The sequence below is a fragment of the Natator depressus genome, chromosome 6 (genome assembly GCF_965152275.1).
Source record: "Natator depressus isolate rNatDep1 chromosome 6, rNatDep2.hap1, whole genome shotgun sequence".
Taxonomy (NCBI): Eukaryota; Metazoa; Chordata; order Testudines; family Cheloniidae; genus Natator; species Natator depressus.
The window spans coordinates 33,846,375-33,866,321 of record NC_134239.1 but is presented as its reverse complement, the minus strand read 5'-3'; the positions used below and the strand labels follow the sequence as shown (position 1 = coordinate 33,866,321).

The window sequence follows — 19,947 nt, the reverse complement described above, 5'->3', positions numbered from 1 at the left end:
TAGTCTTGAGTTAAACAGTCTTTGACCATTGTGGTGTGATTGGGGAACAAAAATGACCATTAAACCTTCCCCTAGCCTTCCCATTCTCATCTTTTCCTGCAGGTACCCAGCCCCCTGTGCAGCCCCACTCTTTCTACTGCTTCAAGGAATAAAGGAGAGCAATTGCTGAGACACAAGTTTCAGCCATCTGTAACAGTGCTGTATGGCTGCGAGTTGGAATGATATCGGAGAACAGTTCCGATCCAATGTGATAAGCATTCTTGATGCCTTTTAGTTTCCTGCCTTATGGAAGGAATATAATGCTTTTTCAAGAATAACTATTTTGGTGAAGAAATGGATAGCAAAAGATTTAGCACAATAGCCAAGCCATTTTGCTACATAAGTGTATTTCCTTGTGGCTCAAAATTAAAATGTAATTTCAGTCTCTCTTTCATTGTTATCAGCCAAGTGGAAAAGGTCCACGTCTACCTGAAGTATATTGTGTCATCAGCCGGCTAGGTTGCTTTGACTTATTTTCCAAGGTAAGTTTCCTTTTCCCTTCCCCCCAATATTTCACTTAATTCGACTACACACTGAGAAATGTCTATATTAATGAACCAAACACACCAAATTTTTTAATTTGATGGGCAACAACAGTATTTTACATTTAGACATTTCATTATTATTGGGTACATCAAAGAATGTCTTCTTGCTGCTGTGTCTGAAGCAAATCTTGATTTGAAAAACATCTGGGTGTTCGTATGCATTGGCTGCCTGAGGCTTTTTTCCATTGTTTTCTAAAACTATTCTCTTCTGACCTGTAATTCTTGGCATGCATGTTTGAAATGATGGGCCAGTACCACTTTTACACCAGTACTCCCCCATTGGAATAATGAGGTCAAGAATCAAGATTATTCCATAAGTGGATTCTATTGTAGTGGGATATTTCCATCACAAGAAGTTGTGTTAACAATAATAATCTAATTAGAAGGAACAAATTTGACACCAAAGTTGCATCATACTTTGATCTGGTTTACTTAAGGAATAAAGTTCCTAGTACAGAAGTTGCAAGACAATAAACAGCTTGTTCAGGCTGATTAAACACTGAAGTAAGGCTGAGGCATTTGATAGTCAAAGAAGCAGCTGACTCAGAGTGTACTCCAGGACCACAAACATTCTTTTTACATTCGACAAAAGGATATTCAAATAAAACAAAGCAGTCAGAAATATTTTTCTTGCTTGATTAGAGTTTGAAATGTCCAGGCTGCTGCCAGCGTAGTGCCTCTAACATCCAAGGGCACATCCTGTACAACTTCAGTGAGCATTTAATCGTGACAGAGCCATACCAACCAGGAGTTTAGTGTGATTTGTGAGAGGACACTGATATTTCTGACTTTGAGTGAATTACCCCCCCCCCCCAAAATATACAATCCCTGGTAGCATGTCGCACAGTTTTCAGCTCATCTGTGAATACAGTGTTGTGTAAATGATGTGTCTGTTTGCAAGGAACTCATCACTTTGACAGTCAGAGCTAAGGGAGTTTTACAGAACTTAAGACCAAACTAATAATAATAATTTATTTATTTATTTACTGAATAAAGTTGGCTAGTTTTTGGTTGTGAGGTTAGTTTTTGGATTTGATACAATCATGACATTTTACCTAATTCACATGATCTAATCATACAGAATGTTATCTTCCATATAAGCATGTTTGGAGCTTCACAGGATAAAACTTTGATTAACATGAATCAAGCTTTAAAAAAATCAGATGAAAGTAGTTAATACCAGTCCCGCTTATGACATCTTATAAAAAGGTCAAACCAAAGGGTTATTCCCATAGCCTCTTGACATAACTGGTGTCTAAATAAAGATGATTGCAACTGATGCAGAAACACTATGCTGGAATAGGTGAATAGAGGTAACAAAAAGTTTGTGAAAGCTAATGATACAGAGATATGTCATGATACTCTTCCTTCTCTTTGCTGTTGCTATCTAACTTTGATGATGGCCCAGTTCTCTGAGGTTTTTGTGGGGAAAAAGATGACGCAGATAATACAAAATTGAACATTACAATACCTTGCTGCCAGCACAATAGCCAAAAATATCAGTGAAGATGAAGACATGAAGTGTGCACAGGTCCACAGAGTGGAGAGTTTATGCCAGAAAATACCAGAGATGGGACAGAATTGCAAAAATTCTGTTTGCACATTTGTGCCCAAACCTTGCATTTGCTCATGTAAATGGGCATTTGATGCAAATTAGCTAGTCATATATGAAACTACCTGATTGACATATGCAAATAATTTCATTTATGTGAGCTTGCATATCATTTTAATGTGCTCACTTAGTGGCTGGCTGAAAAGTTTACCCCAAATATCAGTTTCCTCCTTATCAGCCATATAGTTAAATTGTAGTGAGGGTCTGTTTTTTTCTCTCACTTGTACTAGTTTTACACTGGTAGAATTCCATTGGCTTCAATGGGAGTGATTCCCAGATGATCATGGAAAGGAAGAAGGCAAACACTGGTGACATTAGGGACATTTCGCCTAATCCAGAAGTTTCTATTTATTCCTGGTGTGGGTAGAACGCCCATTGAATGTATAGGCTCGGCCCACTGTTAGGGAAGAGCTACTCACTTCTTCCTGCTAATGTGATCACTGAGCCATTGCGTCTGGTTCACACAGAAATAACTAGTCTTAGTTGGAGATTACAGACTCAACTCCCACTAATATGAGTTGGAATTGAAGGTATTCAGCACCTGGCAAGATGGGGTGCTACAGCCCTGAATCAGCTCTTAAATGAAAAAAAGAAGAGTCCGTTTGTAGTACCAGTTTGTAGAACAGATTTGTTCCTGGTGCAGATTAAGATTCTTAAGAGAAAGTGAGAACATCCCTTTTTCCTAGTTCGTAAAAGCAAAACCAAGGTGCCCCGATTGGTAAAACTAATGGGAAGGAGGAAAGTTATCATGATGGTGCACTTAGCATAAGTAGACAAAACAGGAAACTGCAGCCTTCATATAAAAACGTGACGGGAGAGAGACTACTGAGACATTAAACTTTGTACATTACTTAGTTGAGAAGCAGAAAAAGCCCTTTGTTTTTGATTATCTGCATTATTTTAATTCCCCTTGGAGCCCTCTTTGTTCACTGTGGCGATATCTAATTAAAGACAGATTTGAGAACCACAGATTTCCTCACTCCCAAACTCAGCCAGTGCATGCAGTCGTGGTCTTGGCAGATGTTTTTGTCCATTTTTAGACTCATGAGATGTCTTTGTCCAAATTTTCTTTATTTTAAAAATATATATTATTTGTATTGTGCTGGCAGTCAGGATCAGTGTCCCACTAGACTTGGCATTGTCCAAACCCATAACATGACACAGTCGCTCCCCCTAACAGCTTTCAGTTGACTGTATCTAATTTAAAAGTATGTGATTTGTTTCATTTATATTTAGCATATAATGCCAACAATGTAAAGAATCACTTAGCACCGACAAAAAAGGAGACCAGTGTTGACAGCAACACAAAAGTTTGCCTAGGAGATACTACAGCTCAGTCTACACTAAAAAGTTAAGTTGACCTAGCGACATTGTTCAGGGGTGTGAAAAATCCACACCTCTGCGCAATGTAGTTAAGGCAACCTAACCCCTAGTGTAGGCAGTGCTAGGTCAGCAGAAGAATTCTTCCATCACCTAGCTACCATCTTTTCAGGGAGGTGGATTAACTACAGCAATGGGAGAACCTCTCCCAATCCTGTAGTGAGTGTCTACACAGAAGGGCTACAGCTGTGCCGCTCTAGCGGTTTAAGTGTAGATGTAGCCAAGGGAACAGAAGGAATAGTATTACGTCAATGCTACTTAGCCACTGGGTTGGCCTTCAGCAAGGAGCTTCTCTAATCTGGAATGAGCAGTTGTCACCCAAGCAAGTTACTTTAAGAACGAAATTAATATAAACTTTTATGATCACCCCCCCACACACTCTCATTGACTTCAATGGGAGCTGCAAGTACTCGGTATTTGTTAGACTCACCATTCCTGTTGCAAAGAGGGCGGGGAGGCAACGCTCCAGTTAGTGCCTTTGTTGGCTTTTGATGTCATTTAGCTATTATTGTAACTCTCCAGCTTATAGTTAAGTAGCTTTTCCCATTCTGTTTCAATGGAAAGCATTTCCAACAGTAACAAGGGAAAGTGCCTGGCTTCGACAGACTAACTATTGCGTGGCCCATTGCTCATGAGTAGTGGTTAAAAGATCAGTCCTCCAGGTCAAACCACTAACTGCTTTAAAGCTTGCTTTCCCCTCTTCTTTAGGTTTATCATCATCATGTTCTATTTAATATGGGAAAACTTTGCTATGGTCTAATTTATGTTGGCTTGCGTGAATAAAATGAGAAGAAGAGAAAAACAATCCTCTGAATCTATAAGGACTTCCATCTGTTCGGTATACAGCTAGGTTGTCTATTCTGTGCCATGTCAAATGGAAAATGACATTAGTGCAGACATCCTATGTAAAGAGTAGGGCACGCTTCACAAAACCCACTCAGGGTCAGCTCTGTTTTGAACATAGGGATTGTGAAGCGATCACTGTCTCCTCATTTCAGAATCTGAAGCAGGAAACGCTATATACAATCCGAATATGTTAAACTGAGGTCCTGCGGTCATGGAATCCCATTTCACTTTTCTTAAGAGCAAAGATGTCAACCCTGATGTCCTGGCCAAAGTCCAATTCTACCAATCACATTCTGTCTCTCTGGAGTCTCCCTACAGCTACCAGTGGATATGTTATTTTTTCCTTACCTTTCTAAAAACTGCTTTGAAGTGTGACTGGCGCAGAATGCCTTCTGTGCTCCATCCCAGAGGTGGCTGCATTTTATCAATAGATGACATGATCTCTCTCTCTCTCTCTCCATATTCAGCCTTCAGTTACACTCATGCAGCCCCTCTGATTCTGCTGTGACATTAATGGTATTGAACATGTGCACATGAGGGGAGAATTAGGCATGTAGCCTGGTACATGTTTGGGACAGAAGATGCTTTAGAAATGTATGTTGTTGTTCTGATATGTTCTCTCTTTCACATTGGACTGTGATGGATCAGATCCTGGATGAGGTTGAAAGGAGAAGAGGCATCTCTGCTGCCCTGGTTTATCCATTTATGAGGAGTCTGATGGAGTCTCCTTTTCCTGCCCCTGGAAAGACAATCAAAGTCAAGACTTTTCTGCCTGGAGCTGGAAATGAGGTAAAAAGCTACTGCAAACCTTAAACCCAAAACCTAACACCCCCACTCTACAAATAATAAAAAGAAGCCAAAGAAAGAAAGATGAGGATGGGGGAATCATGAAATGTCACGGGAGGGTTCTGGAAAACAGCAGCATAATTACTATTCACAATAATTCCCTTTGATTATTATGAACCAGTTTTATGAAGAGGTAGATATTTTAATATGTTTGTTAGTTCTCTGGAACTTTAATAATAAAAACATATTTAAAAATTCCAACATTCTCCAAGTCCTTGTGTATTTAACAGAAGAGCTAAACTTTATTGCAGTATTAGCAAGCTAGAAGTCATCCATAAAGTGTTTTCCATTATGACTGTATTCCACCAGATCAGGAACTTAGAAGTTATTAAGAGCATCTTTGTTTAGAGATATGGAATTGGCTTAAGAATTTGCCAGCAGCATTTGGTGAGTTTTAAACATCAGTGTTTTGAAATAAATAGTCATTTACCTGACCCCCAAGGCAATGGCCTATATTTGGAACAGTAGGCTTTATAAAACATCTTATGGATTTTTAAAGAGTGTGTGTGTGTTTATTACAGAAACTCAGTTAAAAATGCAAGACGTAGAAGTCCAATGGAAACCTAGTATTGTAGATTATGTGGACTACTAGAGAATATCAATGTTAGTGTGTTTGTTAAAAAAAGTCATTTTTAACTAGAGGGTTTGCCCATTTGGTGTGTCAAATTCTGCTGTGTACTCCTGGTGTAAATCCATAATAACTCCATTCATTTATTTGGGTGGACTAACTGTAGAATTACGGAGAATAGAATTTGGCTGAATGAATGGCAGAAAAAAAGAAGGTGATTTTCTTCTTAGAGTTCTGTTTTATTGTCAAGTTCTCTGCTTATTTTTAATTTTTACATCGGATCACATTTTCTGGTGACCTAAAGCCAGTAACTTCAGTGGTGTTACAGTTTGCACCATAATGTCTTTTGGGCTGAAACAAAAAGGGTTCCTTGTAAAAGTGCCCTGTAAGGCACATTGAAGTCTTCAATCCTCACACTGTGGAAAGCATAAGGAATTCTGAGGGGCTGACTTTAGGAATAAAGGCAAGATTTCATGGTGCTTTCTAGATGCTAATGTATTTGATAACTGGCTCTGTAGTCCTGCCCCATTTAGCTCATGTGCCAGATCCCTTCCATGCAAAAATATTGATAATGCTAACCTTAATACGTGGAAACAAACATGTACAGTGAAGCAGGCAGCAGATCAAAAAGACTTTAGTTAGGCTCAACTTTGTTCTCGGTTACACAAGTGCAACCCCATTGATTTAGGTGGAATTGCACTGGCTTACTTGAGAACAGAATTTGGTCCTTCCACTGTAACACTTCTGGCATAAACGCAACCAGCAACTAACTGGGAAACAAACTTTGTATTCTTGCATAAAGAGCAGATAGAAGCAGAAGACGTCACCGATCACAGAAAATGTCTGTGGTGTTTATGAAAACTGTTGTGACTTGCAGTGCATCCCCAGCAAGATCATAGTGTTGGAAACTTAATAACTAATTCCCAATGATTTGGCACATTTACATGACTTAACAAGCTTTCAAACACAATGCTGAGGAATGTTTTAAGTCTTAGTATTGGTCACCTTTATGAAACTTAAAGCAATAGGAGCTAGCATTTACCCCACTGGTAGTAGAAGTCAGGAAAACACGATCACTCAACAATGGTATGTTTGCTGATTTTTGCAGCAGTGGTAGGGTGGTGGATATGTGGTGTTACAGTGGGAGAATGTTTGTTTGCATATTTTGGGTTTCTAAAAAAATCTAATCACAAGATTTGACTCTACACAATATGGATGTGACCGTGACTTTCTTCACTCCATGCATCTGAAGAAGTGAGGTTTTTTACCCAGGAAACCTTATGCCCAAATAAATCTCTTAGTCTTTAAGGTACCACCGGACTCCTCGTTGTTTCTTCTGTTTGTATCCTGTCCCTGAGCACAATGGTGTCACAAAAGAACTGGTATCAATCCATTTTGTTTCCACTCTCCTGCACTCTGCTGCTAACTGCAGTGTTGTTTTGGAGCAATTTCATAAGGGCTAATCCAGTTTCAAACCAATACCATAATGTTAATGGAATCTGGAACTATATAGCAATAAATTAGTGGTGGTTTTAGGACACACAGGAGGATGGGTAGTATCATAGATGATTATGGTCCTGGGGATGTGTTCTCTGAGATTTCAACCAGGCCTTAATCTACAAAAAATAATACCTATATTATGTAGAGTATAAGGAGTGGGGTCTTTTTTGGTAAAGTCATGTGCAGTATTTTCCAGCTGTCCATTTCCAATGAGTTTACCCTAGTTCCTCCAAGTGTCAGTAGGTCAGCAGCTGCTGCCCTGCCCTTCTATCTCTTTCTCTCCCTCCTTTGCACTCTTCTATGTGTTTTTTACCCTTCTTTGTTTTTCTGTCCACCGTTTTTGACGTCCTAGCCTAAACCTTGCTCACACAGGGCTGGATGTTAAAGGGATCATGCAATCCCACAGGTTAAAATCTTAGATGAAGAAATCAACCTAATAAATCTGCGGAAAGGGGCTCAGATATGAGGGGACGGGTGCAGGATGGAAACTAGGACAGAGTGGAACTTGTCAGATGTTGCCATTCAAGCCATGATCCTGACTCCCCAGAAAAAGTTTTTTGCCTTATGCTGCTGACACAGTCGATCTGCCCATTTTCAAAGTGGATGTTTATAAAGCAGGACTATTTCCTCCTAGCAAATGATACCTGATTTACTGCACAGAGAGTTTCTTTCTGGGAGGCAGATAAGATTTGCAAGCGTAACCTGGTGAGGAGGTGTGCAATAGAATGTTGCTTTGGAATGTGCATCTCCTTTTAGTCTCTCTCTGCAAAGGAGAGCGTGAGCGTGAAAGTCCCCTCTCTCCTCAGAACAGGGAACGAGGCAGTTCATGGCATGTGGCCTATGCATGGATGAAAGGCATCTGAAGAGCTAGTGAAGCCTGACCAGTTAACCTCACTTACATTTCTCTGTATGCATTCAGGTGATAGAACTTCGGCGTCCAATGGACTCGCGTCTGGAACATGTGGACTTTGAATGTCTTTTCAAGTGCCTTAGCGTACGACAGATCATCAGGATCTTCGCTTCCCTTCTGCTGGAGCGACGCGTGATCTTCATAGCAGATAAGCTCAAGTAAGTGGCAAAGGAACTTTAACTGTAACATATTGTTGGAGCCAGCATTGTCTAATGATACAAAGGGCATTCAGAGATGGAGAAAGGGACTGCTGGAAGTCAGGTTTCTCCCTCCACAGACTTGCGATGAGGTACTAAAATAACTCCTGCTGTATCCAGTGGAAGTTATTTGTAGCTTGCAGTTGCCGAATAGAAAAGCTCTGTTACTAGCTGCAAGCCACTTAACATGTCTCTATCTCAGTTTCCCCATCTGTAAAATGGGGATAAAAACATTTACCTATCCGTGAATAATCTCTGCACTCATAAGAGCACAGTCCTGCCCTCGTGCTTGGCTCAAGCAGGGGAGAAGGCCCTAATTAACAACACTTTGCACTTACATAGCTATTTTTCATCCCTAGATCTCCAAGCTCTTTACAAAGATTGGTAACATCATCATTTTACAATGGAGAAACTGAGGCACGATATCAATTGAAGCTCACGTTTTCATGAGTTCACTAAGTTTGAGTGCCCAGCTTGAGACCTGTTTTCCAGATATAATGAGCACAGACACCTGCAGTCAAGGGGACCTCTGAATATCAGGCCTTAGTAACCTTAAGAAGAGTCCCAGAAATTGAGGCACCCAAAATCAGCGGACATTTGCCAAAAGTTACAGAATGAGTCAGAAGCAGTTAGGATAGAACCGAGGTCTCCTGTCTCCCAGCGTCCATGCATAGTCACTAGACCAGAACAGAGCTCAGCTATATATTCTGTAGTGGCTAGGCATGCAGAACTTCCATTAGGTTAGTGCTGTGAGAATTGGATGTTTCCTAAAGATAGACACTGATTCTCATATACGTAGGGATATATCAGACTGCCTTACCAGTAGATTAACAAGTAGTTACAGTGACATCTGGATTTTAACACCTGGGTTAGTTGAAGACTTTGCGGTGTTGGTCTAGTTTAGTGGTGTAACATTGAGCCTTAAATTACCTAGATTCTTTGAAAACAAAGGTTCAGATCCCATTAAGATCAATTCATCTGTTCCTTTTTATGTAAAGTGCTGCCCAGTTTACTGTCTCAAGAGACCTTTCAAAGGAGATTGTTAAGAACAAGGTCTTGTCATTTGGACATTAAAAATCTATGACACTTATTTGTATGTGGAGAGATTTGCCACAATGTCCTGAGCCAAAATTTTCCTTCTCTGTGTTGCGAACTGGCAATCTGTTGGACTGCTACCATCCACCCCAGAAGTGGGTGCATTTCAGCAGTGATCTTTGCACATCATTTATGGAGTACTTTTGGAATGAAAGGATCTATAGAAATGTAAAAAAAAAATTCTGTATTACTTTGCTATATTTTACCCCACAACAAGAATGTTTGTGTCCTTCCCCTCTGCACTGGAATTTAAGGAGCATATTCACATAATAGCAAAGATGCTTAGATTAGAAAAATACCCCAGTATTGCTAAAACTTTAATAATAGTGACAATACTTTTCACTTAGCATCTTCAAAGCATTGTACAAACATTAGTTGAGTTTCATAAAAATGCAGTGAGGCAGATAAATATTGTTAGCCCCATTTTACAGAGGAGGGAATTCAGGCCCGGAGAGATTGAATGACTTGTTCAAGGCCATAAAGAAAGTCTCTGTTAGGTGCAACAGACCATGCTGCCTCTTATACTATCACTAAGTGCCCGATGTCTGTCTTTCTGTTGATTCAGGTACATATGCACTTCATAGAACCAGAAGGTTAATATTGCCCCTAGCAGCTGGTTGAGATATTTTCCCCAGGTGCCCATACAAACTCTGAATCCGTTTCCTTGCAGAGGCTTTGCTTAAGGTTCAACTGTACCATTTGGGTACAGTCCATGAGTGGTGCTCCCTGCTACACCTCTTCAGGGGCACATCTTGCACCTCTCCTACCTCCTCCCTGCCTTCTTTGGGGCATGCGATCCCCCAGGGTGATAGGGAGGGAGCAGTCCCTGTGTTCCCCAAGCTCAGGGATGGCAACTGGGCATAGCCCTTACATAGGCCCTGCAAGATGGAGGGGATGTCTTGTACCTCCCTCCCACATTGTCTCCCATTGGGATAAGGCCCAATCCAGCCTTTCGTTAGATGCAAGTGTCATCAATGCCAACACATGTAAACATTTTAAGCAAGATATTTTCAACCATAGCATGCTAAATAATAAAAAATGGCAAATAAAAATAAAGCCCTCCATTTATTACACTCAGGAACATCCAGAATCCCTTAAAAGGACCTAAAGGACTGTACGGGTGGTTGAAAACACAGATGGATCTAGCCAAACAAACTCTGCTAAGTGCTTTATCAGCCTTGTCCTTCTCTGAATGATTGCCAGGAATAATAGCTGCACTTTGTGGTCGCCAGTGTATATAATAGCAAAAATACTTGGCATAGTAAAAGCTTTACAACCTTCGGGGGATAATTTCTTAGAGCTGTGGACCCTTTTCAGGTTATAACATGCCTTCCTTAGCGGTATGTCTTGCTCTCTAGAACAACATGAAGATTTTATTAGATCACTCGTCCTGTCGGTAACCCTTAGACTGAATGACCATTCAGAACGATTTAATTCCATGTAAACCCATGGTGAAGATTGTTCCACTGTCCAGGGTTTCTCCATTCTTTTTAAAGACTGTCAGTCACATCATTGATATCAGTGGCAGGTGGCTTTGAAAATGCATTTTATGTTCCTTCTGGCTGTTTTTCTACAGTGTGATTAATTATATTGTTACTAAATAATTTTGTTTTGCTGGTTATATAACAATATTAGTGGACACCATTCTCAGAATGACACACGTCCCCCTCCATTACATAATGCGTGGGGGGGCCTCCCACAATTTGCACAGAATGGCGCTGGAGCAAATGGAGGGTACAGGGTTCAGTGAAGTATTGTCTCCATTCTGTAGCTCCCCAGGACCCCTGTGCATCTGGACCTGATCCTGCAAGCCATTGAGAACCCTCAATCCCATTGACTTCAGGTGCCTCTTGCAGGATCGAGCACTAAATCCACAACAGGGAGGCGTTTGGTGAAGGAGGCATGGGGGGTTGAGATTCTTCTTAGCAGATGCAAAACACGCCTCAGGCGGCACATGACCAGGATTCATCACTGAATTTAATCCACTGGTTGTATCATTAGCTTCCCTGTCTTGGGCGGGGTACTGATGGGAGTGTGACGTGAACGCTGATCCATGCTGGGAAGCAGCGTCTCTGTAGCATGCTTTTCGTGGAAGATTGGCCTAACAAATGGGCAAAATACCTCTGCATACCACCTAGAGGGACAGACACATTGAAGTCTCTTCTGAGGGAGCCAGTGGCAGCTTGGCATGGAAGACATCCATGCTGTCAGTGCTGGCGTAGCTAAGGACTGTGTGGAGGGACCAGATTTTGCACAAGAGATCTACAGGTTTAGTCTGGAATTTCCAATGGAAGCTCAACCTCCTTGCATGTGGCATGTCATGGCTGTTACATTAAGGCCCCCTCAATCCCATCAGACCCACAACATGAAGGCAAAAAGAGAGCCCTGCCTTACAGAGGTTTTAACTGGATAGAAAGCTGCTGTGTTTCCTTTTGGCATATTACATGCAGAGCTGGGAGGACATGGCCAAACAGAAATTAGAAATGAATAATACCCTCTCAATGTTGTTTGGATTTATATTTACCTCTGTCCCACACAAGCCTATAGTAACTCTGTCTATGTAAATTACTGGTCAAAATGCAATCCGTGCTCCCTGTTCTGTTATGGATTGTTGGTTTTGTTACATACCTCATTTGGGGTTTTTGGCATATATTCGAGTCATAGAGTTTGACCGGAGGGGACCACCAGATTATCTAAACTGACCTCCTGTCCATCACAGCTCACTAAACATCACCCAGCACCTGCTCACCAAGGCAAAGTGTTACAGCCCTCAGGAGACTAAACAATTATGTGCCACAGACAGAAAACAGAATGAATTGAGGTGCACCAATGAATTATATGATCAATGCCCAAGGGCCCTGAAGTAGCAGGTGATTTATTGAGTGAGATATACCCAGATAACCCTAGCAAGTGAACAGCTCCCCACGCTGCAGAGGAAAGCCAGTGTCACTCATCTGGACGATGAAGACCTAAGACTTTGGGTGGCTGCCATATTAATGAGGATGGACTGATTCAGATCCATTGACTATTGTTGATTGCTCAGGAAATTGATGCCCTCACAGCTGTGCCACTCCACCCATTGCAAAGCAAAGATTTTCCCTGTTACTTTATTTTGTGCAACTTTTAAGTACTCAACAACAACAAAAAAATGAGCCAGAGGTAGTGTGGATAAGGCCTTGGACTGAGTCAGGGGACCTGCGTTTTATTCCTGGCTCTGCCACCAACCTGCTCTGTGACCTTATTTGAGTAACTTCACCTCTCTGTTCTCCCTGCCACTCTGTGTCTGTCTTGTCTAATTAGATTGTAAGCTCTCTGGGGCAGGGACAGATTCTTACTAGCACAATGGGCTCTGGTCTCAGCTGGGGCCTCTAGGCGCTATGTAATATAAATAATAATGAGAGACCTTTGACAAAGGCCTGGGGACAGAGACAGTAAGAAGTGGATTTAAATTCAATACTTACTAAGGTTTTCATGGCTTAAACTGGGATGAAGTCTCAGATGAAACACTCTGAGCTAATAACTGCACGGTTTGGACCCTACTCTTGTCTGACGTGACTTTTGTTTATGGGCACCGCTGGTAAAGCTGAAAGAGGTTACCAGTAATGTGGAAAAAAAATTGAAACATCTTATAGGTCCAGTCAGTAGGCCCAAGAATCAGGGCAGGAAATTAAAGAGATTTTATAAGGGTTTGATTTCTTCATGTACCGAAAAATCTAAGTTAAAAAAGAAAATAAAGTTGAGGGTTCAGGCTTCAAACAATGAAGCCTTTTGTGGCTGGTTATTTAATGGGTCTCCAAACAGCAAGTGATTTTATACATTATACAAGTTGGAAAAGCCTGGTGTAATGAAAGGAACTGAATTGTTACTAATGGTTTACATAGTGCCCAAAGTATATATGGTGCTTAGTAGACAAATAATACTTATCTCTGCCCTGAAGAGCTTACAATCTATAGCATAACAAGGGATGACATTAACAATGAAGAAACGAGGGTGAGAATTTTAACAACGTTATGTGGTTGCTTTGGTTAGTTATGCATGTTAGCATTTAGGGTTTTTAAAAATGGGTTATTTGTTTATAAATTGAACTGTTCAGCTGCAAGCAGCAATACAAATAGTGGAAATAAATTTCTGCAGCAGTTTGTGCACATTTGAAAATGAATTTCAATTTAAAACTGCCAGCAATTTTTGGTGTTTGCATTCTACAAATATTCAAGTGATCAAGCTTTACTAACACAAATACTTACGAAGAGGGAATCTAAGTTCCAATTACTCAAATATCTGTTGAAAGCAACCTTTAGGTGGGATCTCTGATTGTATCATGTCCCCCCTCACCATCCTCCTTCAAATCAAATTACTTCCCATTCCAGTGCCCTTAAAGTTGTGAGCGCCTGTTTATGCTCCCAGAACTCTGCCTAGCACTGGCCCTGATACACCCCAGATGGGTCTGACTACTTCTCCCTCTGTAGCTGACAGGAGCAAAGCCCTCTGGGACATGTTAGCGAGGCTTTGAGAAAAGCAGGCAACATATGGACAATAAGTGGATTCTTGGGCTCGCGGGACATCAGTGTTGCTACAGGCAGGGAGGTAGCAAAAGAAAATAAATACAGGCAAACAGTGAAGAAAAGTTTCTTTGTTTCTTTAAGCTTTGTATTGGGAGACAAACTTATGTGGACATTTTGCGGGTGTGACATGTCCAGGCTTGGGAGAAGAACCCCACACACACCTTTATTCTGAACCTTTGGAGGGAAGAAGGAAAGAAAACCTTTGGGCATGTTAATGTCCCTTTGTTACTTTTCCAGTTTTATAAACTGATCATTTGCCCCCGTTATAATTGCTTATATCTTAAAGTATCAGCCACACAGATGGTTTCCATGTCATGCTGCATGAATATGATCCAAAGTCCATGGAAGTCAATGGTAGTCTTTCCATTTATTTCAATTGACTTAGGATCAGGCCTATGTCCTCTGCTCCTCCCTTAGATCTAAGGGCTTGTGTACACAGTCATCTCTTTTCTAAGCTGAACAGTCCCAGCGTTTTTAATCTCTCCTTCAATGGGAGAGATTGTTGTTGCCCTTCTCTGTACCATTTTTGGCACTAATATATCTTTCTGAGATGGGGCAACCAGGACTGAATGCAGTATTCAAGGTGTGGGTGTACCATGGATTTATGTAGTAGCTTTATAATATTTTCTGTTTTATTATCTATTTTTTTCCTGATGATTCCTAACATTCTGTTGACTTTTTTGATGGCCACTGCACACTGAGCAGTTGTTTTCAGAGAACTATCTAGGATAACTCCAGGATCTCTTTCTTGAGTGGTAACAGTTTGGGTGGTCAGACCAGGAGTCAGAGTCAGGAGCTGAACCAAGAGTCAAAGCTGGGTTTGGAGTCAGAGACCAGGAACAGATCAGGAAGACAGGAATCAGGTGAGAAGGCAGGGTCCAATGTAACAGCAGCCAGGAATTTACCTAGTTACATATTTCAGAGTAACAGCCGTGTTAGTCTGTATTTGCAAAAAGAAAAGGAGTACTTGTGGTACCTTAGAGACTAACCAATTTATTTGAGCATGAGCTTTCGTGAGCTACAGCTCACTTCATCGGAGCTGTAGCTCACGAAAGCTCATGCTCAAATAAATTGGTTAGTCTCTAAGGTGCCACAAGTACTCCTTTTCTTTTTACCTAGTTACATTGACAACTTCCTGTGCCTCCTTCTGGCTTAAATAGTGCAGCTGGACCAATCGATAGAGTTAGGCACTCCTCCAAACAGGACACTCATGGGCGGTGCCTCTGGTGGGACCAGGGTTCCATTAGTCAGCTCACTGGTTACTAGCAAGCCGCCAGCTGGTGGCAAGGATGCAAATGTTGCCTGTGGATTCTCATGGCCTTGATTTTTCTCTTAGTCTTTTCTGCATGTCTGAATCCATTGGTACAGTAGCCATGATACCAAACTGGAAGACAAATACTACAGAAAGCACCATGTTAGGAGGCAATGTGATCACAATCTACGAACACCTATCCAGGGAAAAGACATTACAGACCTTTTAATCTAATAGACAAAAATCATAACAACATCCAGGTTGATGTTAGAAAAAAATCAAATTGGAAATAAAATACTTTTTTTTTTTAAACAGTGTGGGTAATTTACAGATTACCAAGGGGGAGCGGTTAATTCATCATCACCTGAAATCTGTCAGTTGAGACTGGTTGTCTTTCTAAAATATATTCTCTAGTACAGCCACAAATTACTGGGCTTGATAGTGTTCACTTACCTACTGTTCATTTACAATAGTCGGGCTGTATTTTCAGAGTGGATAAGGAGGTAAAAAAAAATTAAAAAATTACAACACATGTCAACCTGGCTATTGCAGATAAACAATAGATAAACATCTTGTACGTGTTCCTCCTTCTGTTAGAACAAAGGGAGATGATGTGCAGTGTATTCACACCAGGATCATTGGACAGCGTGGCCCCTGGTCAGTACTGAACATTTCCTTTTACTTTCCCATTCCAGTCAAAAATGAATAGGCAAGCATGACAATAGTTAATCTGACCATGGAAAAGCAAATGCATGCCAGAAACCTGTTTTCTAGGGAGCATTTGCTGTGGCTGATCACCAAGCGTAGCTGGACAGCATTTTGCACTTTCTCAGTTCAGAGAGCAGATTAAAGGAAACAGACTCAGAACACAAATAAATCCTCTCTTTGTATCTGTCAGCCTTGATCTGGTATTAAAGCGAGAAGTTGACCATTCTTATTGTCTTGGAGTAAATTGTTCTCTTTCTTTCTTTCTTTCTTTTCTTTCTTTCTTTTCTTTCTTTCTTTCTTTCTTTCTTTCTTTCTTTCTTTCTTTCTTTCTTTCTTTCTTTCTTTCTTTCTTTCTTTCTTTCTTTCTTTTCAACTGCATTGGAGAGGAAGAGATTTAGAAACACCATACCCACTGTCCACCGGAAGAATGCATAATAATTCAAAGATTCTAAGGCTCGAAGAAACCACTATGATCATGTAGTCTGATCTGCATAGCATAGTAGGGTCACCAATTCTGGTTGGATGTATTCCTGGAGGTTTCATCACATGACATAAACTTTACTTAAAGATTAATCTTTAATTCCTGGAGTCTCTAGGACAATCCTGGAGGCTTGGCAACCCTAACCATAGGCCATAGGCAAATTTCACCCGGTAATGCCTGTAGTGGAAGAAATTCCCTTTCCTACAAGAGACATGGATGGAACATATTTCATGGCTGGAATGTCAAGTTCTCTTTTAAGTAATGAGAGTCTTTCCATTGACTACAATGGGAGCTGGATAAGACCCCCATGTTGACAACTTGCTTAGAGCCCAAGGCTTACTGTTATTTTGCATAAAATAGAGAAGTTTGCCGCTTCCCTCATCTTCAATATGGAGATGCACCCCCTAGAGTCTTCCCAGGTCTCTGTTACCTGTCCCACAGCCTCTCTAGTGTAGTTTTGAAAGATTTTTGATGTTACGATTCTCTTTGCTTTGTGGAGTAGCAGTGACTACAAATACATATATGCACCAAACTGGTTCAAATTAGTCTCAGAACCATCTGATAATTCCTTTCATATTAGATGTAATTCTTTTCCCTTCTGTAGCTACAACTCACCAGCATCTCCTTTCATTCTCTCCTACTTATCCCAGATGTCTTATCCCAGTATCCTCTCACGTTATGCTATAAATATAGCTGCATTCCTCATTTGATGAGTTGTGTATATGGACATCACTGCTTTTTGCTGTAATGTGTCAAATGCATAGTTCCCTGTATGTGCAGCTCAATCCTGCAAGGTGCTGAGTGCTGGGGCTGAGGGTTTTCAGCGCTTTGTGAAATCAACCCTTAAGTGAGCTAATAGAGGAGACATGCCAAACCCACGAAAAAAACCCGCAGAAATTGGGCCTGTTTTCAGCTTAATTAGCTTGTGAGTTGCTTGTTGGCTAGTTTTTGGCTTGTAGCTTGTTGCTTGTTGTAGCTTGTTGGGGTTTTTTTTGTTGTTGTTTTTTTTGATCGGCTTCCGGCAAGCAGGAACAAGGGTGGGATAGAGTCAGGGGTGCACAGTGGGCCCACCACAGTCCCAGATTGGGGGATCTGGTCACAATAGAGTGTGGCAGCGCTTAGGGATTGGCTTATTTTGGCCTTGTTTTGAAATGGGATTCGCTTGATTTTTGGTTTATTGTGAAGGTTGGGGTGCTTATTACCATGTGAAATTTGGCAACCGTGTAATAGAACTGCTCCTTTAGTTTTGGAGTGAGAAATTGTGCACTTGAATTCCCAGGCCTTCTTATGGTGCACTTATACTGCACCCATTCTGGATTCTGACCCATTCACACTAGCACTCAGATACTGTGCTGATGGGTGCCAATATAAGAACCTAGATAGCTAAATAGACATTGCAGTTAAATAGACATTTCTCAGAACACGTATGTCAGGTAGAAGAGACTTTAAGAACAAACTGGGCTTTGTAAATACCTTGCTTGTTTAGGATTCAGCAGCAATCAGAGGAAAGCAAGCTGTTAATGACATTTTAATGCCCGTATGAATTTTGATAGTATAATTACAAAAAACAAACTACAAAGAGTTTAGTTTGTAGTTTTGTTTCTCTTTCCTGCCCCTCCTCCTGTTCCAGTGGACATTTAGTCATGTCGTTTATTGAGACTTTGGCGACAGCTCTACAGTGGGAAAACCTCATTATCTCATTTGTGATTTGTAAAACAAAAATCTTCCCCTTCTCCCATAATGGGAAAGAGATAGGAAGTGGGCTGTTTTCTTTAGGTAGTAGTCTTTCAGTGGATTAGTTATTAGTGCAGTAATTGTGTGATAAGTTACAGCATTTTTCCAACTTGCCCACTAATCCCCCGTGACTTTTTGCAAAGATTCCATTTTCATCTTTGGAATGGATCTTTTTTCTCCTTTGTTATTGATCCCAGCTAGAGAAAAGAAAACCTTCCTCCAACTTTCCAGTAGTGATTCTGTTAAAAGTGCGGTGATCACCAGCTGATCTGACAACATCAGTGTGTGTGTTAACAACAATTATAGGGACTGAAGGCCCCAGTATGGAAGAGTGGTTTGCAGTTAACAACCCTTTGGGGTTATCGTAGCCAAAACCACTACTGTTTTTGTTATGTATTTATGCTAGAAAACTATCCTACAGAAAGAATCTGGATGACTCTGTGGAAGCTGGGGATAACTGTCCACTTATGGAATCCTTTTTTAAAAAACCATCCAACAGACCATGAGCTGGTGACCATGTCCAATGGACAATTTCATGCCAAAAATCCCATGTGCTTGAGCTTTGTGCAAAGTACAGTTGGATGCCAGAGCCTTGAAGAGCCAAATCTCTATTTCTGAAGAACCATTTGTGTCTCTCTCTCTCCAGAGGCATTTATGTATCTTTCTTGCACATTTTTTATTACAGAAGCAAGAGATGATGCCTTGGTAAAACCACATTCCCCTTTAATGAAAACTTTTCTCTGTTTAATTTTAAATAGTTAAGTACTTTAAAACCACTCAGAGTGAGAGGTTTTCTGACATTTTCATATCTGTCGCTACCAATTCTTTATTCTGTGGGATATAACAATAAGTTGTGTCCCCAGCTAGGAATGTGTTTATTGCTGGATGCCGCTAATGCTTGCTGTGCCTGGGTGCCTGGAATGGGCCACACTGAGAATGCCACACACAGGGCAGACTGCAAGAAATGGGGCAGACAAATCCCCAAAGCTGGTGGTTTATTCTATAATTAGATTCACCAAGCCAGTAACAAGAGCTTCTGTAGTACCACACTGGTTAACCAGAAGCTAAACACAGTCCCCTTTAGGCATTCCAGCCCTTGGTTCCCATCTGGACAACCAAGTCTAATATAGTGAGCGGTTATTGAAAACCCATTTCACCATATATGAGGTTCTCACTAATCCCAAAGGATCTGACACTTATCCCCAAATCAATATGTATCTCGGATCTTACCCAAATATCACACTGTCAGCCAATTCTTAGTAAACTAACTAAAGATTTATTAATAAAAGAAAATAAGAGAGTTATAAATGGTTAATAGATCATAGGCACACAAATGATTGCAAAGTCCTGGTCATAAAAATAAAGGGAAGGGTAACCACCTTTCTGTATACAGTGCTATAAAATCCCTCCTGACCAGAGACAAAACCTTTTCACCTGTAAAGGGTTAAGAAGCTAAGATAACCTTGCTGGCACCAAACCAAAATGACCAGTGAGGAGACAAGATACTTTCAAAGCTGGAGGGGGGAAAACAAAGGGTCTGTCTGTGTGTGTGATGCTTTTGCTGGGAACAGATCAGGAATGCAGCTTCATAAGTCCTTAAGTTAGTAAGTAATCTAGCTAGAAATGTGTTAGATTTCCTTTTGTTTAATGGCTGGTAAAATACGCTGTGCTG

General features: G+C 40.8%; 1 protein-coding gene across 14 annotated transcripts in view; it reads left to right on the top strand.

Moving 5' to 3' along the window:
- Positions 1-19,947, top strand: part of DENND2B (DENN domain containing 2B) — a 294,903-nt gene that overhangs the window by 238,668 nt on the left and 36,288 nt on the right. For all 14 annotated transcript variants that reach the window (XM_074954990.1, XM_074954988.1, XM_074954989.1 and 11 more), the window contains 3 exons: positions 444-521; positions 5,071-5,211; positions 8,256-8,404. In XM_074954990.1, the coding sequence (XP_074811091.1) occupies positions 444-521; positions 5,071-5,211; positions 8,256-8,404 (368 nt within the window). The remainder of the gene's footprint in view (positions 1-443; positions 522-5,070; positions 5,212-8,255; positions 8,405-19,947) is intronic.